The sequence below is a fragment of the Larus michahellis genome, chromosome 1 (assembly GCF_964199755.1).
Source record: "Larus michahellis chromosome 1, bLarMic1.1, whole genome shotgun sequence".
NCBI lineage: Eukaryota > Metazoa > Chordata > Aves > Charadriiformes > Laridae > Larus > Larus michahellis.
The window spans coordinates 123,623,494-123,646,171 of record NC_133896.1 but is presented as its reverse complement, the minus strand read 5'-3'; the positions used below and the strand labels follow the sequence as shown (position 1 = coordinate 123,646,171).

General features: G+C 43.3%; 1 protein-coding gene across 11 annotated transcripts in view; it reads left to right on the top strand.

Moving 5' to 3' along the window:
• The window catches only part of ERG (ETS transcription factor ERG), a 147,362-nt gene that overhangs the window by 100,467 nt on the left and 24,217 nt on the right, over positions 1 to 22,678 (top strand). For 10 of the 11 annotated variants that reach the window (XM_074602184.1, XM_074602180.1, XM_074602179.1 and 7 more), the window contains one exon: positions 12,558 to 12,775. In XM_074602184.1, the coding sequence (XP_074458285.1) occupies positions 12,558 to 12,775 (218 nt within the window). Of the gene's footprint in view, positions 1 to 12,239; positions 12,344 to 12,557; positions 12,776 to 22,678 lie in introns of those variants that run through there. The other variant, XM_074602187.1, reaches the window with a different exon arrangement.

Genomic DNA, 22,678 nt, shown 5'->3' with positions numbered 1-22,678 from the left:
TTCCTGCTGTTTTTCTGGGAAGCTGGACGTGGCACAAAAGATATGGGAACAGCTTGTAGGAAATGGGTTTGTTTGGGGAAACAATAAAAGAGCAACAGCCCGCATGCCTCTCCTGTATGTTTGAAGGCATAGCCTACAGTATATAAAGACATTTTGGTGGGTCGTTTGTCAATACAGTCCAAAGAAAAGTAAATAAAAACCTTTTATTATAGCATATCTTAAGCTTTGCATCCACACAGCTTCATTTCATATACTAATGCTTATTAGACGGTTGGTCTTATTAGCGAGATATGGGGAAAAGCATCTTAATGGTTTCTATTGCTGTAATAAATGCATATCTCAGGGTTCTGGACTCGAGATTGTCTTCATATGCACTGACTTTCCCAGTTTGCTTTTCATCAATAGCAGCAGGTGGTCTTTTTTTTTGTCCTTCTGGAGCTAATGCTGGTGTCTTGAGAAATACAGTCAATATCAGAGCTGTGGGGCATGGTTTCAGTAAGGGTGATGACGTTGGTAATCACCGGTTCAGAAGAGATACTGCTGCAGGGAAAAAGTGCAGGATTTCTCTTGTTGCCACATCAAAGATATCGCCACATGCATTTTCCTTTTCTTCTTCACATGGACAATTAAAAATGGGCCACAACCTGTTTCTGCTGGATATGAGATTCAGCAGAAAGCATGATGACAGAGCCACAAGTTGCACGATAAAGATAAATGTTGAATTTGTGAGGTAGTTGTCCTAAAAAATGGAAAAAGAATGAAAAAAGTTGAAACTTTTCTGAAGTAATTGTTTCTATTTCGGATTGGCAATTTTGTTTAGAAAGCCATTCCTTAAATTAATAAGAACACAGTTTAAAAACAAAACCACAAGCGTAATTGGGATCGAATTTTGTTTGACTGTTACAAAGCCGGGGTTTTTTTGTGTATGTGAGGGCTTCTTGTTGTGGTTGTTCTGTTTTGTTTTGTCTGGGGGCAAAGAAAGAACATTCACTCCAACCTTCGTCTGTCACAGGTATGAAACAACATTTTTTTGTTCTGATCCATTGGTTTGACTACGTCTCTAACTGCAATATATCAAAAACCATACCAGTCTCTTTGACTGATCTCATAGCTAATCTTTGAGCTAAAACAATAATCTCCTTACTTTGTACCGGTTCAGCAGAACAGGTTAAATATGCTTAAACATAAGCACACACTTAACTTCATTGCCATTTTACTAAGCACTCTCCTGTGTTAATCTTTGCACACACCGAAATGACTTAATACTGTGACATTCAACCCCGTGTTAATTTCATTAGTCATGTTTTGTGGCAAATGACTAAAATAACGTGTGCTGAAGTATGAATCAAGATATTCATTGCAAACAATTATAGGAAAGTATGTTAGGCTATACGCTGTAAAGGTTATCGTGACAGGAAGTCATATTTTACATACACAGTGGGCATACTTGGAAGGTGCATTCTGAATTTAGAAAGATTACCCAGCTGAGCAGTATTCCATATGCTCGTAAAATGGGCAATACCATGAGAAGCACATAATACTATATATGTATATATTCAATGTATACATGGAAGATCCAGAATAAAAAGTGATTGAGGAAAAGGAAGGGAGCATAATGTAAACAAAAGAATTTCTGTTACAGTGTTGTGCAAAAATGGAGAGCACTCTTAATGTAGTGAATTTTTAAAAAGCAATAGCAATTTGCATTTTAATTACAGTAATCTAATGCAGACGAGTCAGTCAAAAATATCAAGACAAATACATTTGGAAGCAAATAAAAACATCCGCACAAGTAAAAATGGCTTAAGCAGTGTTTGCGAAAGCTATCAAGCAAGGAAATTACTTTAATAAGTGTTGGATGTGATAAGTGTTCTCTAAATATGCAGGTGAGAATTTTAAATGCGTATGAAGGGGAGCATCTGAGACCTTGTCAGCCTGATGCAGCAGGCAAGAGGATCCCCAGCTCCAGGGTATCCCTGAGGAGGAAGCTGAGCTGCAGGAAGGCAGATCTGCAGATGCCCGAGATAGGTCCCCCCTCCCTCTCTCTTGGCTGATTGCTGTGCCTGGCCGCTGGTTTGAGGGGACCAGCCAGATTTAACGGGTAACACACCTACTGGACACCCTTTTGTTTTCCACTGGGAGCTGAGATCCCCCATAACTTCAGTCTTCCCAACCAGAAAGCGAACGACCTGTTCATCGCACTCACACACGCACACACACGCACACACGTGTGCGCACGTGCACAAGCACCACGTGCAGAGGCACGACAGGGAAGTGATGGGTCACCCAGAAGATCAGTTCATGGCCATCGTCCAAGTGTTATTTCCCTAATGCTTCTAGGCATTCATAAAAACCAAAAGTTCATCCGAAAGGAAACTAATTTGGATGCTCTTTTCAGTTTTACCCCTAATATTTAATTCTTTCATCAATGTAATGTCTGTAAAGGTCTCTTCATTCCTTCCTATACATTTCTCATCGCTTTGATGATGAGTTTCTCTTTGGTACATAGTATACCTTAGAGAAAAGTATTTTAACACCTGAATTATTTTTACTTTAAAATTTGTTCAGAGATTGTGGATGGGATTATCTAAAAATGTGTGTGTGTACATATACTTATGTGTATACCTATAATGGGCATATATAATTATATATAAAAATATATATGTGATGGGTCAACCCACCACAGTTAGCAAATATTAAACTTAGTATAAATGTAATGTATAATCTTGTAGTTTTGGCTAAACAGTAGGAAAAAGATCTGCAAATGTTACCTTCTTGTGATAAAACGGGACAAATCTTTTGAATAAGGCAGAAAAAAATCATGTGGTATCTTTATGTTAAGAATTTTCACAATAAAATTACCAAAACCAGAGTACCAGAGTTACCATGTTCAAGCACAGCCTTTAGTTCTGGACAGATGACTAATCCCAGTAAACACGCAGTAATTCTTGAAGACATCCCATTCAAAATGCTGGGGCTATCCACGATGCCAAAGATTTTAAGAGGAAACATGAAAAGGGTAGGATTGCATGCCTGGAATGGGATTGCCGCCTTGTTTTGGGCAGCTGTTTTGGTCCCAAGACTGTTTCCCAATATCATTTTGATCTCTTATCAGAAGTTCGTAGCAGGTGTGGCTTCAGTTCCGATTAGGCTGCAGGCCACTTTAAAAACCTGCCACCTGTTTTGCCAAACAAATCTTTGCTTGAAAGATTGCTGAAAAAAACACCAGATGTTTATATTTTTTAACATAGTAGAAGGTTGGCTGCTCCTTCAGATAAAGCCCTATACTAGAAAAGCAAGGCAGAAGCAACAGGCTAGCCCTGGGCTGAGGCAGAAATGAAAAGGAGTTTTATATCCAAGTTTTCCCAGTTTCCTAGCCATTTTGAAGCCCTAGAAGTTAACAGCCAAGCATGAAGGAGCAAAAAACTTCAAGCTTTCAAAGTTCATAATTGACAATACTATCAAGATGAAAAGGAAGAAAAGTCTATTGTATTGATTGAAAAAATAGTCATTCAAACTTCAGCGTTACGGCTCTTTATATGGATGGAAGTGCTAAAATAAGCATACAAAGCTACATTTTCTTTAAAAATGCATATACAATATACAATCTGCAGGATACGATTGTATTGTTTTTAGCACTGGTGAATTAAGGTTGACATAATTGTTCAGGAATATGCATTCTGAGCCCAACCGATCATTGTGCTGCTCCAGCCCTGCAGCCACCTAACCCCACTCCTTCAGCTACTGCTGCAGTAAATAAAACCTGCTGTTGCCTCAGCCTTTAAGTAGTTTGCCAGCACTCTGCTCATGCAGAAGGAAGAACGCAACCAGACTCACCCTCTGTATAGCATCATATTGTCTGCTTTATTCCTTTTTGGGACAGTCTTGTGAATTTTGAGGTCCACTTTCATTCAGAAGCCTGGTGCAGTTCTTGGGTGGTTGTGCATGAGCAGAGATGCTTCCAGGCATACCCCTCTTGAAGTCACTCGGGCGATGAACATGTGCTGAAACAGATGCAGTCTTTAATAGGTTTTAATCACTGCATTTGAACAAGGTTGCCGAGTTGCTTTGATGTTGTCCAGGGCATGTGACATGTATAAGGGAGTTTCCTATTTCCATTTATTAACTCTTGGTTTAGGGTTAAACTATTTATTTGCGCTTTACTGTCAGATAAAGACTGCAGGTGAAATGATTGATTGTGAAATGTCAGCTTTTTAAATCTCATGGATGCTTCCTGATCTCTGAAGGTTAGTGGTTCAACTCTACGTGGTGTGATAATTTTAGTGTGTTGATGCAGGGTGATCCCAGATATGGCACTGAACTTGGCACAAGGGAGATATGTTTTCCAAGCCGAGACATAATTTTAGTCATTCTTACCAAAGTTACCCAATCTGCAGTAGTGCAACGGTGATTTATTTTTTTTCATTTTATGGAGCACTTGGAGAGCCAGAGGTGAATTCCTGGTGCTATCAATATTACCCTGTGATGAAATGAGGTGACAAAAATAGCTTGGGCAAAAATGGGGTTTGCTAGCATTTCAGGAATGACAGTCTATATATTAGAAATGGTGATAAAGCACCACAGTCTACATTTGAATGTATAATGTCTCAGAATTTGTTCATTAAGACACAAAATGATAAACCTTTGGGCTTAGCCGTGAGGCATCTGTTCCCATTGCTAGTCCCAGTGAAGCCAGGAGAAGGACTTACACAAAGAGGGCTGCAGGATCAGTCCTTAAACATCTGCTATTGTTTCCCAGAAATAAATGGAGCCTGTGATTTCATAACATCATTTTGATGGATGCTTGATTATTCCTTTTTTCAAGTGGGACTGCAGCAGTGGCTCTCCTTTGCTTCCAAACATCCTTTGTATTTTTCTCAGCAAGAGGTGAAGATAACAGATAAGTGGCAGCACCGGGCCTGTGTTTGGATTACCACGGACTATCCAAGCGCTCTTTGCAAATAGGTGGAGGATGTAAGCTGAGCTGGCAATAAGATTCTCATGGGTGGAGGTGAGGACAACATCTGTCTTTCCTATCTTGTACTTGCCAAGGCTTTTTGTTGTTCCTGAACTCTCTCATGAATATAATATGTGGATTTTTGTCTGATCTAATGAATGCAAGACTTAGAGATTTAGAAGGAAAACATAATCCAGATGTGTGCTGCAATTCCTGACTCAGGTGACTGCATTTTAAGTAGTAACCTTTTCCAGTATGTTCCACACAGCATATTGATTATCTTGCGAAACTGCTGCTTTTGCGAATGGTCAGAATAGAGTTGTAAGAGCATCGTGATTAATAAGCTATCGCAAGGCTAAAACATCAATCATTTGTCTTTTGTTTCACCGGTTGTTGCCACATGCAATGAATCCAAGGCTCAAAGACTTGGCTTTAAAGCGGGACTGCAAATTTAGGCTAGAAGCCCTTTAGCAATTCAGCCACAGCTTGCTTTATCGTGCAGCAAAGCCTGTTGCAGACGTGAGCAGAGCGGAGTTTCAGACTGGAAGACTGCCTGCTGCTCTGCGAGGTTCTGGTGTCCAGCCTCGCGTGTGCTCTCTGTTCCAGCGTGGAAATGACGTTCCTGGCCTGTTTGAAATTAGGCTTTCACTCCAGATAAACAGCTTCCTAGAGCATCAGAAGATGCAGTCTGGGGAAGAAGAGAGAGAAGAGCAGCAAGCGAGAGGAGTGACCTGCTAAAATCTGGAGCGGCTGTACCAAGACGCATACTGTGTGCAGTCTTGCACGTTTGCACCTGTTCTTCCTTTCAGTTACAATTGTATGTAGTTCGATTGCACACAATTTCAGTGGCAAATGCTATCAAGTACACAAGGGATACTGAGTGCAAAAAAGCATGGAAACACTTAATAGAGCTAATTGCATGGTCTTAATCAGAACAATCTTCCCTCAGAAAATGCAGGTCCTCTCCAAATGTAACTGTTTCTTAGAATATTTTAACATCTGCAAAACACACGCCAGTGCGTTACAAATTCATCCTTTTCGTAAACATTTGGTGTAAGTTTTCGCATAACAGCTTTTTGTCTAATTTGAAATGAAAATAAGTCCCAGTATGTCAGAATTCTTCATAGAACGGAGGATTAATTATTCTGACCAACTGCAGACATCCGACAAGTGATAGGAAACAGCCTGTGTCTGAATGGACTGTGGCCGCGTGGAGGTCTAAGCTTGCGCTTACATAAGGATTATTGTGGAATACAATTAGAGAAGTAAAAGTTTTTTACATTAACGAGGAGAAATATCATAAAACCGTTGTCAAAAAATAGATTATATGAATTCCATCATGTATGGCAAAGCTAACTAGAAGTTCTCGATTGCAGTGTTATTGCAAGTCCCTCATAGTCAAGGGTAACAGGTCCGTTTTGGAGTGTGGGAGTGCAGACTCTGCAGGCAAAACATGCATTTTACTGTCTGCAGCATCTCTCAACACATAATGAGGGTTGTTGCTGTATTTGCGTCTCCTTGTGCGTCTTCCTCTTTACGTGTAGTTCTTGCCCAGTATCCTACTGGTTTGTGGCCAATGTTTTTCATCATACTGATGTGCTGTTGCCTGCTAGGATTTTGACAGCGCTGGCCAGTAAGTTCTTGACTTTCAAAGTTCTTGAAGCATTTTTTTGAGCAGCAAATCACTTGAGAAATTTTGATTAGCCAATGGGGATAAAAAAAATCTACTAAACCTTTTCTGTTTAAGGGATTAAGCGATAAACCATGGAAATATTTGAAGAAAATAAAAAAACAGATCTGAATATTTTGAGATATACATGTATACACATGCATACAATGAGTGTACTACCTGGAGACATGATTCAACTTGATTGCTGTACAAACGAATGGAAATGGTGTCCTGTCTAAAGTGGAAGCTGGGTTGATGACATGGAGGGACCATGCACAAATGTATTTCATGCACAAGCCGGCACGTTCCCTAATCAGAATTAACTTGAGAGAAAGCATCACCAGGTTAGAATGGCCTCCAAAGTCTTAAAGCCCTGCTGCAGTACTTTTTCCCCAATACCCCTTAGCACAAGCAAATTATGCTAGATGACTGCATGCCTCATTGTCTTCTTTATCCATTTCTGAAGTTTGGTCGAGCTTTAGGAAAAAAGGTCTTTGTCCCTAGTTCCTGACATTGCATATAAAGGACAGGTCAGCTTGCATATACTTCTCATGATGGGAACTACTTCAATCACATTTCCTGTAACTTCATGTTTCTAGGCCAAGTAATCTTGCATTTGATTAAGTAAACACCTTTGTCCTAATGACTTTATGCCTCCTTTAAAGGCGTTGCTGTACCTATTGTTCTACAAATTTGTCAGCCCGTTATTCTTTTTTTTTTTTTAAACTTATCAGTGAAGTATAAGTCAAAACCAAATAGAGAAGACATTTTGTTCTTTTATCATTAGTATGGAAAGTCCAAATGAGAAGCCAAGTTTTGCATGGTACAAGCGATTAAAAAATAAAAAAATCTTAATGAAGGAACAGATTTCTATGTTTTGTTGGTGATGTCGTGAGAGGAAGCATGCAGAGAAAGGAAGATGAAATAAAGAAAATCTGGGTCCAATATTGACCTCAGCTAATATTACCAGCGGCTCTACTTCACAGACTTGCATGAAAGTCCTTTCCTACGTGCCACTGCAAGCAGTATGTGTTGGTTTCTTCATATTACATTGCCCCAGACACTGGTTACTAGAACCGAAAGGCTTCATTTCTGAGATGTCATGAGACTATGGTATTGTCATGTGAAATCCAGGAAGATGACCCATCAACTACTTAAATTATTACCACAAAGGCACAAAACTTGGCAAGATTGAAAGAAGCCTTATAATGCATCTGTTTTATAATATTTATTAATGTTTACCTTGCTTTTTCCCACTTATTTTTTGAAGTTGCCAAACTGCTCCGGTAACAGTGTTAATATGGATGAGAAAAAAGGATTAACATGTATATGAGTAATGAAAAGTATTTACTAGAAGTAGAACTGGCATCCATATGTAAAAAAACATTGTCACTATTAATAGTTTTGTCTATGTTTATATGTGGACAGACCATGCAGCTATTCTTCATGATGGTGAATGCTGACAATTTTTATATTACATTTCATCCAGGAGCTTGCATTTAGAATTATAGCAGAAAGCACATTTTTAAGTCCCTGTATTAAAGAAAGAAATACCTGTACTGCTTTCTTCAGCTATTAAGTACCGTAATTTGCTGTTAGAGCCTTCCTTTCACAACTTAAATAGGGTTAAGGCTTGAAGGCTTTAATTGATAAAGACAAATCAAGGATAGAGAAGATGAAACAATGCACGCAAGGAGCAGCGGATGGACATTTTTTACCTGGTTTTGGGGATACCAAATTATGCCAGTTATCAGACAGTCTTGTAGAGCTGAGAAGTGCTTCATGTTTCTTGATGCTATTTCTATGCTTTCGCACAGTATGAGTTTCACGTGAGGTTATATCAGGTTGCATTAGCTCTGATTGTTCAGCATCACTGTGTCTTGCAAGGTCAGCAGATTCAGAAATGGCTGGGCCAGAAATCCTTATTTTTTAAGATCATTGAGAGGAAGAAAGGCAGCAGTGTCCAACCCTGGACACACGACTTTCACCCATGTGTGGCAGAAAACTTCTCCCTCTGCATGAGGACGTGCAAGGACAACATACTTCACCTGTAGCGGTTGCTGTTAAATTGGCATCACTGGTCCTGCTTGCATTTGACAGAGAGGGCAGTCGGTATGACTGCCTGAGTCCCAGCTGACAGGAGGAGTAGCGGAACAGGTGCTAAACATAGCTTCCATGTTTCCCACACTGAAACCTCAATCTCACTTATGTGCAAGAAGGGAAAAGATGGTTAAAGAGTTAGGGAGGAAGTAAGGCTAATTCTAGTTTAGACCATCTTCGCCAGTTATGCTGCCTCCTCAAAATTATGCAAAAGCTTAGGTGGCCAGTTCAGCTTTTGTAATTTGCTCAAGGGAGGGACAATACATGTCCTACTGTCCTTCATGACAGGCCAGCAAAGTTCAGCGAAGACTCAAAGTAAAGTGTCAGAGATGCTCGCTATGGTAGAGTACACATTAATAAGCCTTCCCCATACGGACCGACCCAACAGTGTGCAAAATTGGCAGAAACTCAGTTATTCCTACAGACCCTTTACAGACCTGTCAGCGTGCACTAACTGATAATGAGCAAGATGGAGTACAGATGAGCGTTTGCTCTTAAATCAGAACACAACTCTAGCAATTGAGTTTTTTGGTTTTTTTCCATAAGTAACTAGGCATTTTTTCATGAAATGTGAAGTCTGAGTCTGTCTCTTGGGTTCATTTATGTTTGTCTTGGTTTTGTCGTAGTCTTTCAGATATTCGCACAATGCTTATTAATTTGGCTCATACTTCCAGTATTTGCTGTCTCCCTCAGGAAGTTAAAATGTGCGTACTTTCCCTCTTTGTGCAACATAATAGGCACTCATAGCACAAGCAGTATTTACTGTCATTAGTAATGCCAAAAAATAGAAAACCTGTATTTTTTTGTTCACATTTATACTTACTGTAAGTATTCCTAAATTAACTTACATTAGATGGCATCAGGTTTAATAGGAACCAGAATAGATTTGCTTTGTTTCACTTGTGTGGGGGAGGACGAGAAACATATCCATTATATAGTGTTTGATGCCTGTTTTGAAAAGTTCTATTAGTAAATGGTTTACAGATTAAAATAATATTATGCCTGTTATATTTGTAATCTGTTATCTGCTTTCTCCTGTACAATTCACACTTTCATGTATTTACGGGAGCTAGCTCTTCCAAAATTAACATTTCATTAGACCTTTTTTGGTTCATGTATTAGCTCTACAGTGGGGCAGAGAAGAGGGAACTGGCAGTAAATAGTTTCAGGCATGGGATGCACTGTGATCGCCTGGCCAGGCTGTGTGTGTTTATTGATATATAGATATAAATATGGACATATAGATATAAATATAGGTGTGTATATATACACACACATATATATCTAGATGTGTATATATATACATATATATAAATATATATACATATATATACATATCTTCATGAAAAGCTCTCACGGACTGTTGAGAAAGGACTTTTTATTTTCCTTCCATTGTAACATTTTCTTTCTTTAGTTCTTGTGATATGATCCCTGCTACTTTACCATACAAGTCCCCTTGCTGTCTCTCAGCTCACTGTAGCCAGGGAGCAATCTTTGGGGAGCAAGGGACCCGCAGTCATCTCCTCCCACACCTCCTTGAAAAGCAGGAGCCATCTTCAGGCTTTCTCAGAAATGGCTCACCAGAAAACCTTCAGACCACCAGCAGCACCAGCAGTTTTTAGCATGACTGGGCAGGCCGGAGAGCCAAAGGAGTCTGAGAGGCATGCCAAAAAGGAGAGATGTTATCCTGGCATCCCTTCTGTCTCGCAGAAGCACGTTCACACCCCCAGAGACCCAAGAGGCAGCAGTTTGGTAGCTGGGCGCAGGCTGGGGGAAAAGCGTGCAAAGCAGGGGTGCTAACTGGGGCGTAAATATTAATGGTGGTAGCCTGGCGGTGACCTTACATCTGAACAGCAGCAATGCAAAGGTGCAGATCACTGTCTGATTTTTGCATCCTGGCCTGTGCTGGGAAGCATTAGTCTTGGTGATTCAGTCACGACTCTCGTGGCATTTGGAGGGCTGCTTGAGAGCCCATTCCCCAGGTCCAGAGATTAAGGGGCGATCTCAATTTTAATGAGAAGTAAGAAAAAGAAAATGATGTTCCAGCCCTTGCGGTTGCAAAAAAAATGATCAATATTAGCAGAGTGCACCCCAAGGGCTCACAAACTAGGTGAATAAAAAGAATGATAAATGTATACTGCCCTAAAATGATACAAGTACAATCGCTGCTGATTTTTAGGGCAGCATGCGACTGCCGGAGCTTGTGCAAAGCCCTCTTCCAGCAGGTGGGGAAGGTCGGAGCTGGCAGGCAGCCGCTCTGCTTCCCAGAGCCGTCGGACTCCCATCACTCTGGCTCTTGTCTCTCTCCCCTCTCTACCGCATCCTCCTCTGCTGACAGGGCCACATGGTTTTATTGTCCCCCCCACCGGCTGCCAACAGCGGGCCCACACACGCTGCCTCACCAAGGTGTGGTCCCACACCAAGCACCCTGCCCCAAATCTGGCTTGGGCTCCATCCCCCCCACCCTGGTGTCCCCATCTTTGGCCCCTGCGCCTCCAGCCATCGCCAGCTGGCTGCCGCCACAGCGGCTGTCATCTGGTCCTCCACCGGCCCGGTGCTGGGGCTTGCTCCCCGGCCATGGGAGGGAGGGAAGGAGGGAGGGAGGTGCTGGGCTGCCCCCTGCCCCGTTTCGTCTCAGGGCAGAGCTGTAGTGCCAGGGTGGAAGGAGGGAGCCATGCTTTGGGTTACCACCCATTTGCATCCTTACGCCCCGTGTTCACACCAAGTAGCCCACGGAGAGGCGGACTTTCCTTGGAAGGCTGCTTTTGGAGGGGTGTCCCCCTGAGCCTGCATGGTGCTGGGGGCCAGCGGGTGGGCAGGAGCCTGAACCGGCTCCCATGGCCAGGGAGCCTCAGCTCAGGCAGGATGGGTCCCTCCAGCAGCATCATCCTTCCCACAGCTTCCCCATGGACCCTGTGGGGATGCTGCCTGCCTGAGCTGGCCCTGGCCACTGCCTCGCTCCCATGGCTCATCTCCAGATAATGTGGGGAAGGAGTTGGTGCCAGTGTGTGGTGGTGGGAGAGAGGGTGGCCTTTTTTCCTTCCAGTCTCCAGCCACCACCAAGGGGCCTGCTGAACCCTGCCGCCCTCACCTGCTGCCATGCTGAGGGAAGGTGGCTGGGGAAACCCTTCCCACAGTGCTGAAGCAGGATGCCCAGCTGGCCATCCCACCAGGAAGGGTTGCCATGAGAGAGAGAGAGAGGCGACTGGTGGGCATGGTGTCCTCTCGGGGCTGGTGGCAGGCACCTTTGAGAAGCCGGCGGTGGATGCTGGCAGAAGGAGCAGGGTCCCTGAATCAGAGGTTGCGCCCAGCTGTGTCTCGACTCCCTGTCCAGAAGGGACTTGGACTCAGTCCCAGAGGAAGGAAGAGGAGCTCCCAGTGAGTCAGCAAGGCATGGCGTGCGGTCACTTCTTACAGGGGCAGTTAAAGCAGCGATGGCAGCTTGCTTACGATCCCGGCAGATCTTGCCCTCTGCATCCCAACCTGGGGCTCCAGAGGCCCGAGCTTCACTGCCTGTCCTGCCCTGTCCTCCCTCCCAGCTCCTGGCCACTATTCCCAAGTGTTTGGGAGCATGTGTATGTGCATCTTCTCAGCCTCTGGTGGGAGCATCTCCTCAGGTAAGGGGTTGTCTTCCGACCATATGCTGACAGCATGTCTGGCACCATGAGTCCTCACCTCCACCAACAGCACTGGCGTGCCTAAGAAGTAATTGGCATTTAAGCAAGTGACTGGCTGTTCATATTCTTGTGAGATGGACGAGCCCTTTTTTCCTTGGGAAATATTGTAATGTCTGCTATGAAACATGGTCACACTGACTTCTCTGGTTTGCAGGAAGCGTTATCAGTGGTGAGTGAAGACCAGTCCTTGTTCGAGTGCGCCTACGGATCACCCCACCTTGCGAAGACAGAGATGACGGCCTCCTCCTCCAGTGAATATGGGCAGACGTCAAAGATGAGTCCGCGTGTTCCCCAGCAAGACTGGTTGTCGCAGCCCCCGGCCAGAGTCACCATCAAGATGGAGTGTAACCCAAACCAGGTTAATGGGTCAAGGTAATAAGGCCAGTGTTACTGTTGCTCAAGTGCACTTTTTCTTGTGATGGGTATAGCTCAGTTGTCTAAATCTGTGAATCTAGCGCCATTTTAGATGCCCCAAGATATCCCACCTGGCCGCCAGCTGCTGTCCTAGAAGCCTACAGGTCTCCCGCACATGGTGGGTCACACCTGCCAGCCCTGTTCAGGTATTATGGAGAGTCTCAAATGGTGCTAACTGTCACAGTCTTTGCATGAGCTTGTGCAATACCTTTCTGTATTTCCTCTGACTGTGGGTCATTTTGGTTGTGAACTTGCATTGCACACTTGGTGAAAGAGCATATATTCAAGTTAGCAAATAGTTAGTTTGATGTAGTCTGAGGCAGCGCCACTGATCCATCCAAGGGTGCGGCGTATGTGATCTACCTCTCAATGGAAGTTGTCAAAATACAGTGATTTGGGCAGTTGCCTTTGCTCTAAACGTAACCAAACAAAGAAGCATAGGAAGTGGATTGTTGTAATGGTAGAAGGAGTGAACGATTGGTCTTTACTTTCACATTTACCGTAAACATAGTGCCAAAAAGCATAACCGTGGAGTTGGATTTAAGAAGAGCTCAGGCTGGAGAAACAGTGTATGTATGGAGGCAAGCAGGGGAGTAAAAAGGAACAGGAAAAGAAATTATTCAGCTCAATGGGCAGTAGCCATAGCATGTCAGTGCATTAATTGTTGTCTTGGGACTTTTTTTATGAATGTCACTATGAAGGAGAATCGTATCGATTAAGCTGAAAGAGTAACACAGTGGATTTGTGAATATTGATTGGTGGCTCTCCCAAGCATAGGAACACTCTATGGGTTTTCTTCCGTCTGAAAAAGCACAATGAAGATTTTTTTTTTTTCAAGGAAACTATCCAAACAAGTGCTTTCCTGTTTAAAATGCCTGACTGTCAAAACAGCTTTCCTTTGGTGTTGCTGAAGGGCAGAGGTCCAGAAAGAGTCGGTTGCTCACAATTGTTGGTGATGTACCAGCGAAGGCTGTGCTTCACATCTCTCTGCCACAAACACCCACCTACTAATCTCATCTCCCAGCACCAGTTATTTAGACAAACCTCAGCCATGGGCACTGTGGTTACTGTTCACACGTGCTGTGCTCATGTGATGAGCACCACAAGCAGGGCAAAGTGGTTTGACAGCTTATCACACCTACACTTTTCAGTGGTAAGAATGGAAACTGTGCTGAAGTCAAATCAGAATTTCCAGTGAAGAGTCAAAGATTTGAGATATGTAGAAATAAATGGTGAACTGAAGTTACAAAGAATTAGGGGAGGTACTCTTCTAAGCCTACTTATTCAGAACATGTTTACAATCAATTTCAGTGAGGTTTTTTTTCTTTTTTTTCTGCTGAGCAAATGCACAGATATAATCACAAATGGAGTATTGATTCAAAACCAGTTTCACCTGCTTCCTAAAATTACCTGACTGTTTGTGCTGGCATTTCTGTAAGAGAACTGATCACTGTTTTTCTCAGTGTAAATTCCATAAAGTGCATTAGAGTAGGTAATTAGTGTTAATTGTTACTGAGATTAGTGGTAGTAATTTGTAATGTTATACATAACTAAAGTCAGTCGTACACAGAGCCCTACTTTGACATACTCCCAGATCTTAAGGAGGAGTCTAGATGATACAGATCCATTTGAAATGGTTGGTCAATCACATTTTTTTAAATACTCAAGCCAGAACCCTGAATTTGCTGTCATGGATTCCTGCAATACGTAACTAGCCTGAATATTAAAGCTCAGTTTGTGAATCACAGACATTTGGCTGTTGCTGTGATGGTTTAAGGACAAAACTGTAGGTGGTAATACTATCTTTTATTAGCTGAAACCTTGTCCTGCCTAATCCTAATCCTTGTTAGAAACCCTGGTAATGATTGTAGTCTGCTTTAGGAGGTCAGGACCCTTACAGAGTCCAAAATGCGTGCCCATAGTCAGCTAAATTGGGTCTCCAGGCAAACCTGTATAGCATGTGGGTGAGAGAACGGTGTAGGAAATGTGCTGTCACATACCAGCATGCCCCCAAACCAGCAGAGACTGGTAAGAACCCTTCTTTGGGAGCTCCAGGCACTAAAGCACCTGGCTCCTGCAGGGGCTGCCTTGGTCCAGAGGGGGCCGTGGACCCTGAGGCCCCCCTGCTATTGCGGGGTGCTTGGAAGGCAGCCGAGCCCTGCCTTGCTATCCGAGAGACTTGGAAGTGTTGTTGTGGATGGATATGTGTTTGTGCGTGCATCTGGGAGGGATCTGGTGCTCAGTGCCTTTGCTTCTCTCCCGGGGGATGTGCCATCATTGGATAAAAACAGAAGTGACCCAGGGAGCGGGGAACCGCAGCGCAGCCACCAGAGCAGAGTGTCCCAGCTGCGGGACTGGAGTTAGGCTCCCCGTCTCTCACCTGAACCCCCAGTTCACGTGTTGCTGCCTGCCTGGCAGCCCAACTTCAGCAGGCAGGGCAGGGCAGGCTCATGTTCAGCGTATCGTAAGATGCCTGGTGGATGGGGGCATGCAGTCAGGCTGGGGGAGGCCCACAGTCCGTATCTCCCAAATCTAAGCTATGTTCACCTTGTATATGTGAACTCAGAATACTTTCCAGGGATGGATGAGCATTCAGAAGCCCTGAATTAAACAGGCTGTTTGGAGGTATCTTCATAATGCCTATCATTTCTCCTTCCTTTATGGTACTTTCTATCAGTGTGTGCATGCATTGAATGATTTAGGGCGATGCTTAGGCTACCTGCACAGCCAATAGACAGGAATTGGCCCCTGGTTTAGGTTCCCCGAGCTGCTCTTTGCAAAGAGAGGTGATTCTGTGATTCTGTGTGTATCTGCCCTTCTTCAGAGGTATCCAGGTCTCCACACTAGCTGCATAAAATATTTGTGCATGGGGTCTGCAACTTTTACTAGCAGAACAGGCATCTACTTTTGCAAGGATGTATAATCTGAGCATCAGTGGAATTGTCTTTAAATCAATCTTTTTTGATCAGTCACAAGGCATAATTTTGATTCTTACTTTTCCAGCAGAACTGTTAATTTTTATAAAGAGGTGGCACCTAGGAGTTGCCAAGGCATCTGGAACCCAAGTAACACACTTTTGCACCATCCTGACCACCGTTACCACCATTACAGAAGTAAAGAGATGAAAAGAAGAAATTCTGGGTACCTTCTCTCTAAAAAATAGCTTAGATCTACCTACTCCATCACTAGGACTTGGAGTTTAGTGCAAATCAGCTGAGCAGCACTTGAAGATTCAGTTCTTCTTTTTTCTCTGCACAGCATCACTCAGAGGTGCTTAATGTGGTCATCATTAGAAAGCGAACAGGTCAGCCCTGGCCATTCTTTCCCAGTATCAACCAGTGTATAAGCTGGCACCCGGGCTACGCTGCCAGAAGTAAAAGTTACTGCTCTGAACAGCAAAATGTTTTTCATAAGAACACTGGTTTTCTAAAGAGCACATTCTGGCTGAAAATATGATAGGAAGAAATGTAATTCTTCCTATATTGAATTAAAAATAACCTGCAGCATTGGACGCAGGGTTTCATTTATTAATCTTGGATTTGACAGCCTCCTCTATTGACAGAGCAATGTGGAATTGCTAACTGGAGAAAACAAGGAAAATTCATACTTCACTGCAATTTCTAAGACATGGCATTATGCTGAAAAACAAAGAAAAATCACTTACAGACTACCAAATATAAGAATAGATTAACAATACAAAAAAATTTTCATACATATATGCTTATACTTCATACAAAAATAAAAAATTATTGTCATTAACATATACTTTTTATTTAATCAGAAAACTACTATTTTATAAGGCCTAATGCATGCCTGAAAGAATAGATCTTAAGATTACACTTTTAATTGGGAGAACTAATATTGCCAAGTAATAAATATAAATACATTATGGCATTTCTAAAACTCTTATACGTGTGTGCATGTGATATATATAGTGTTAATACTTTGGGAATTGTAATGCTTCCTAGTATGTGATATTCCTGCCAGTTGTAGAAAAAAGTGTGTATCACTCAAGCCTTGCATAAAACGGAATTACTCATTAGGAATATATTATTGCTAAATAATAATAACAAATATTCTGATACATTGATTAGTACTGTCAATACAGAAGTCACTACAGGTCAGTGTGATATATGCATCTCCTAAAATTCCGAAAACCATTTTTTCCTTCCTGAAGTCCTGCTAGGCCTTTGCCATTTTGTATGTTGGTGTTTCACTGGTTTCCTGACGGATTATCTGCTGTTCGTCACACGCATAATATCGGCCACAATTTATATGTGCAGATTAGTGGTACCCTGCCCTTCTGCCGGCTACTTTGCGTTTTCTTTTCTGCAGAAGCCGTCCCCACCCTGCTCTTTTGCAGTCCGTAAATTTATTTCCTTCAATGAAATGCTCAGTTCTTAAAAATGCTTCGTATGTTAAAAATTAACACATGCAGTAGCTACAGAGCTTGGAGCTGCTTTTCATTTTTAGTGAAACTGTACCTTCTCTGTTTACCCCCATTTTAAAATCTGGGTTGCCCCAAAGGAGTCTAAAATACCACAGCCGTGCTGCAGAGCCACAGAAGTGCTACCTCCAGGATCTCCACAGTATCCTCTGTAACCGTCTTCCTATGGGGGGAGCCTGGGTCAGAATAACACAGCGTAAAGAGGATGCAAAACAGGGTACCAGACCCCACAAAGAGGTAGCCAGAGAATAGTTAGCTTTATGGGTTATTTTTGCTGTCTGGCTCTCCCTTCTCACTGTGTTATGCTGCTTCCTGGCCATATATTCTGTCGTCTGGAAGGAGGTATAAAATTTTAGGTGCTTACTAAACCTCTTACACAGCAACAATTAAGTACCCACTCGAAGCAGAAATGTACTCACTCTGCTAGGACTCTCCCCAGATATACTTTGGCTGTAATTGCCCTGCATTACGTCTCAAAACATAACAGTCTCAAAAGTGGCATTCCTGTGAATACCGGAGAAATACCATTAGAATGAAATTAAAGGGTTATTTTCAGTGTGCTGCAGAGGGATTAACTACACAGTTTTCTTTAACAATAACAGTATTTTTTAAAACTAAACCCTGCTGCACAGCACCAGAAAATATAGCCTAAGGGCCTGCCTTAAATTAAATAAACCAAGAAAAGTTTAAATTAAAGCTGTCCTTTACCTTGCTGTTGTTGCATATGTAATGCAGATTGTCACAGGTGGTATCAAATTGAGTTTCTTCAAATTCATTATGTTGGTACAGCCATTATATTTCTTCCAGGTACATAAATCTAATGAGACCTTTTGTGCCAATCTTTCGCCTGCATGTAATAATGTTGCTTCCTGCTATTTTTTGCTCTTGAGTCAGACCAAAAGATTCACCCTGCTGTAGTCAAGGACTATAATACAAATCTGGAGATTGCATATGCCATACTGTTACTTACTGTTCTGTTTGTTTTATCAAATTAAGTACGAGCAATTCTATTACAATCCAATTCATGTTATGCGTTTCGGGTGAAATTCACTCCTGCAGCTATGGTCTCAGGAGGCCCTGGGTACTGCTTAAACAACATTTAAAATCTGTGGATTGCTCAGTGGTCTCTGAATACGCCCACCCATGGGACTCCACCGTGCCCATGGCGGGGGCTATACAAAGGTAGCTTGGAAGAACTGCATTTACTGGTAGGTAATAGGCCTTTTTAAGGGAGACTGAAGTGGAACACAGAGTCTTATTCAGGCCACAGATAAATTTCAGTTGCCGTGAGCAGTGTGATGATTTCATTGAAAAAGCATTTGGAAAGTTAGCTGCAGTGAAAGCACAGCAGAAGTTTTCAAACACAAGCTTGGCTGATACAGAAGTTTTAATGAAATACCAGAAATAATTATTTGTCATTAAGATTTAATCATGTGCAAAATGTTGGTTTAAGTGCTACCAACTGTTGCTTGAAAACCATTTGAGAATGAAATTATCACTTAATATATCTTTTATGCTAGCTCTTTAGGGAAATACCATTTTTCTTTGCATGTTACTGTTCTGAATTTTCATCAAAGAGCCTCTGTATTAGCTGGGTTGAATGCATCTGACACACAGGAGGACTTTTCAGAGTCTGGAGTGACCTCAAGTTTTTGGGGTTTTGTTTTTTGTTGGTTTTTTTTTTTCTTTTCCCTTTGATGTAAAGTCTCCTAAGTGGTGGCTATTCCGCGCTATACAAACCAGCAAATTCGAATGGGTAGCACTTGAGCTATCTATCTTGCGCAGTATAGCCACATGCCAGCTGATGTGCCCAGCCACTGAGGAGGGTGCATTCATCCATATGGAGCTCTGTATCGTCACCACAACAGAACCTGCTCCCAGGATCCGGGCTGTCGTGCTGTAAGCCTAATGAGGCACCTCTGCATTATGCTGCAGTCCGTGGTATGATACTGGTGGATCTAGTTAGAGCATTTGCACACCTTGCTTGCGTCCAACACATGGAGAAGTTGGTCTGCAGTAATCACCCTGACGTCACTTGTTATTCAAGGGCATGGCTTTTTCCATCCCTGGCACACAACCCCGCAGCTGAGGCTCAGTGCCATCCCTTCCACATCTGGTGGCGTACCGCCGGCATGCAGACCTGGTATTTTTGGTAAACCTCAGCTCAGACTAAACAACAAGCGTGGTGCAAAAACCATGGCAGTCATTGAGACTCTCTCCTCTGTCTCCAACAGGGCTTGAGTCAGCCCCTACGTCAGTCCGCAGCAAAGCCGGGAGATCTGTCTTAAGAGGATGACTTTCCTAATGCACTTGTAGCAGCTGCCTATATAAAGTGATATTAATCTTGGGTAAAAAGATGTGGCGTTAGTTATCTCAGACTGATAATCTTTTTTCCCACTGACTGGGTGGTTGGTGGAGTGGCTGCCTACCAAAGTGGAAAAAATGAAAATTCAGAATCTTCTCCATGTAGGGCTTTATGTGTGACTCCTTGAAGAAGTTCCTCTTTGCTCTGAAAATCCACCAGCTTAACATTAGTGTGTGTGTGTGTGTGTGTGCGTGCATGGTTTGGCTCTGTTCTTGAGGCAAATATGTTGCCAAGGAGAAAAACAAACCCAGCTCACCACTACTATAGCTACTTTTTTGCAGCTTTTAAGGGGGTTCTGGGCTGGCAGGTGCTTGCTAAGAAGCTTTGCACGCTGGGATAATGTGTTCATTCATAATTGGCATGATTGCATTTTGGATTGACCACTGATGCTTAAATTGCATGCTTAGCTTCAGGAGTTTAAGAAGGAGATGAGGATAGCCAGAATTTCGAAAGTGCTAAGCAACCAAAAGCTCTCATATGGGTAGTGAAATATAAAATTAGTCTTCAAATAATGACATAGGACCCCATGAGAGTTATGATCACTGTCATTATTTATGACTCTAGCTAGCATTACTGCTTTATTTCCAGTACAGTATTTACTGTGTGTAGAGCGTTTAGAGACGGTGGTTGTGGTGTTCTCCCTGGCAGGCACGGCACAGGCACTGTCGGTAGGCAGGTTGTCTCTGACCCAGCACATTTGGAGATGGATCATTAGTAGGTGTTTTATTTTGATTAGGGTAGTATCAGTGGGGGCGTTCAGTATTTACAGCTTGGGAATAGCATTCTGAGACAAAGCGGAAGGTGAGTAAGAAAAAGAAAAGTGGCTAATCATTGACTTTACCATTTCACACCCGTCAGCCTCACAGCCGGATAATGCTAGTAATGAAAATTAGCAGACATTCCACAGACATGGGGGATTATGGTTTCCATACAAGATGTCACTTCTGTTTATGCCTAGAACGCTCTACTTTGCTAGCTTTCTATACAATCCCTGCCCACAAAAGAAGGCATATGTGGTTTGGGAAGGGCCCTGTCTCCTGGTATTTCATATTTTATGAAACCACAAATACAACAGTCTTACGAGCTCTTGAAATGAAATACAATTTGAGAAATGTAATCCATTACCATTATAATAGAATTTCTATAAAAATAATAAAAGAAAAACAAGAGAAAATAGGTCCTGAAAGTTATAGGCCAACTGGGAAGTCATTGTGGCTTTGGCCTAGCTATCACCATGTCAGACTTCAGCCTTCTCCCAGGCAGCAATCTAATTGTAAATTATGTATATACAGAACATCATTTCTTAGCTTTGGCTTTTAGTGACCCCCTTCCCTTCTTTCCCTTTCTTCACTCCAACCTCACACATAAGAAATATTGAAGTATTTGCACTAATGGAGAAATGACAACGTGCAGTCAAACTTAAACCAGCTGTTTCCCTACACTATGAACACAAAGAGCCAGGCCGGTAATATTTATAGCTTGACTGGCCTCTAGTGAGCCAGATGCTGACTGCCTTAATTTGCCATGATGGCCTTAAGGCTTGAAGCAGCTGTGGGCCGCAAGATAGCCGGGGAAAGTTAGGCAAAAGAAAAAAAAAAAAGAAGAAGAAAAGATTGTTTCAATTAGCTAAAGTTATTGTTTGATTGAAAATGAACGGCTGCTGCATATACAACTCAATAACTCAATAAACAAGCATCTTTTGTTTTGCTTACAAAAAGCCAACAACGTTGCATGTGTTGGCGTGTGGTGTTTGCTTTCTCCTTTCACTGGAGGAAGGAACGGAAGGCATCTCTATGTGCCACACTGCGACATCTCTGAGCAACCCTTGGGCTGGCCCCATGCAACCCTAAGCACCTACCGAGCCCGGGGCACCCCACACAGTGGTTCTGCCCCTGTTTTGGTTGCCGAGGGAGTGTGTTAGCATGGGGCCGCCCTAACCCAGCCTCTCCGTGGCCCTGGTCTATTGAAGACCGGTTTGGTTGCCCCTGCGTTAGCCCAGCATGGAGCAGTGCACCTCCAAGACTGCGTGGCCCAGTGAGGACTTTGGTTTTCCTTTTTTTTGCCTTTCTTTTGTCTTCTTAGGACTGCCTTTGACACTCACCTTATAGCAAAGATAAACAGGCTGTCACCGTGGCTTCAGCATCAGCTTAAGCCAACTTTAGCCGGTGGTGTGTGTCCCAAGGGGCTTCCCTCCCTTCCACAGACCTCAGCAGCTCGCTCCCACCCTGGCTGTCCCCTTCCCTGTGGGCGAGCGTCGCCTTCACACAGCCGCCCAACGTGGGTGGGGGAGTGACTCAGGTTATAGCTAAGCACTGAGTTACGTACCCACCCACCCATTTATTTATTTATGCACGTACTTGCCAGGGAAGCAGCTCCCCAGCCCAGTTCACTAAGCAGTTGCGTGAGAGCCTGTGTGAGCACCCCAGGGATGTTTCAACCTGTGTGCATTTTCTGACGTTTTAATGCCCCTGTTATGCTGGAGTCCTCTGCAGGGAATTTTGCACTGCTTTCACAAGAAGCCTTGGAAGGGAAAAGAAAACCTCTCTTTTCCTTTCATTGGGACAAGTCTGGTGGTGCTCACGCAGCAGATTTAAGGGCAGGTGCCTGCACAGCAGCAGAGGGGTTGGTGCGTTGGCAGGGCTTGGCCTGGTGTATGCGCAAGAAGAAGCCGGGCAGCTGTGTCCAGCTGCAGTGCTGAGCAATGAGTGTGCGTGGTGGTAACCAAGCTCTGTCAAAGCAAGTCTTGGGGCCTCTGATATTACCACTGAGAGCACTTTTCGAAGTCTCCCTAAGAACCCATGGGCATCACTGTTGGTGCCAGGGAAGCAGCGCCTGGGGCTCTGCAGAGCTACTGGTGCAGCCACACTCCTGCTCCAGTGGCTGGGGAGCTCGGGCTTCTTCTCACCCAGGAAGGTCTGGCTGTCCTCAGTGATTGGTTCCCAAAGGGGAACCCACAGGAGGATCCACAGGTCCCCTCTTTGCATGTCACTGCTGTGGCAGGTCTCAGCAGACGTGAATCCCACTGGTTCATGAAGAGGAAGAGGGTGTA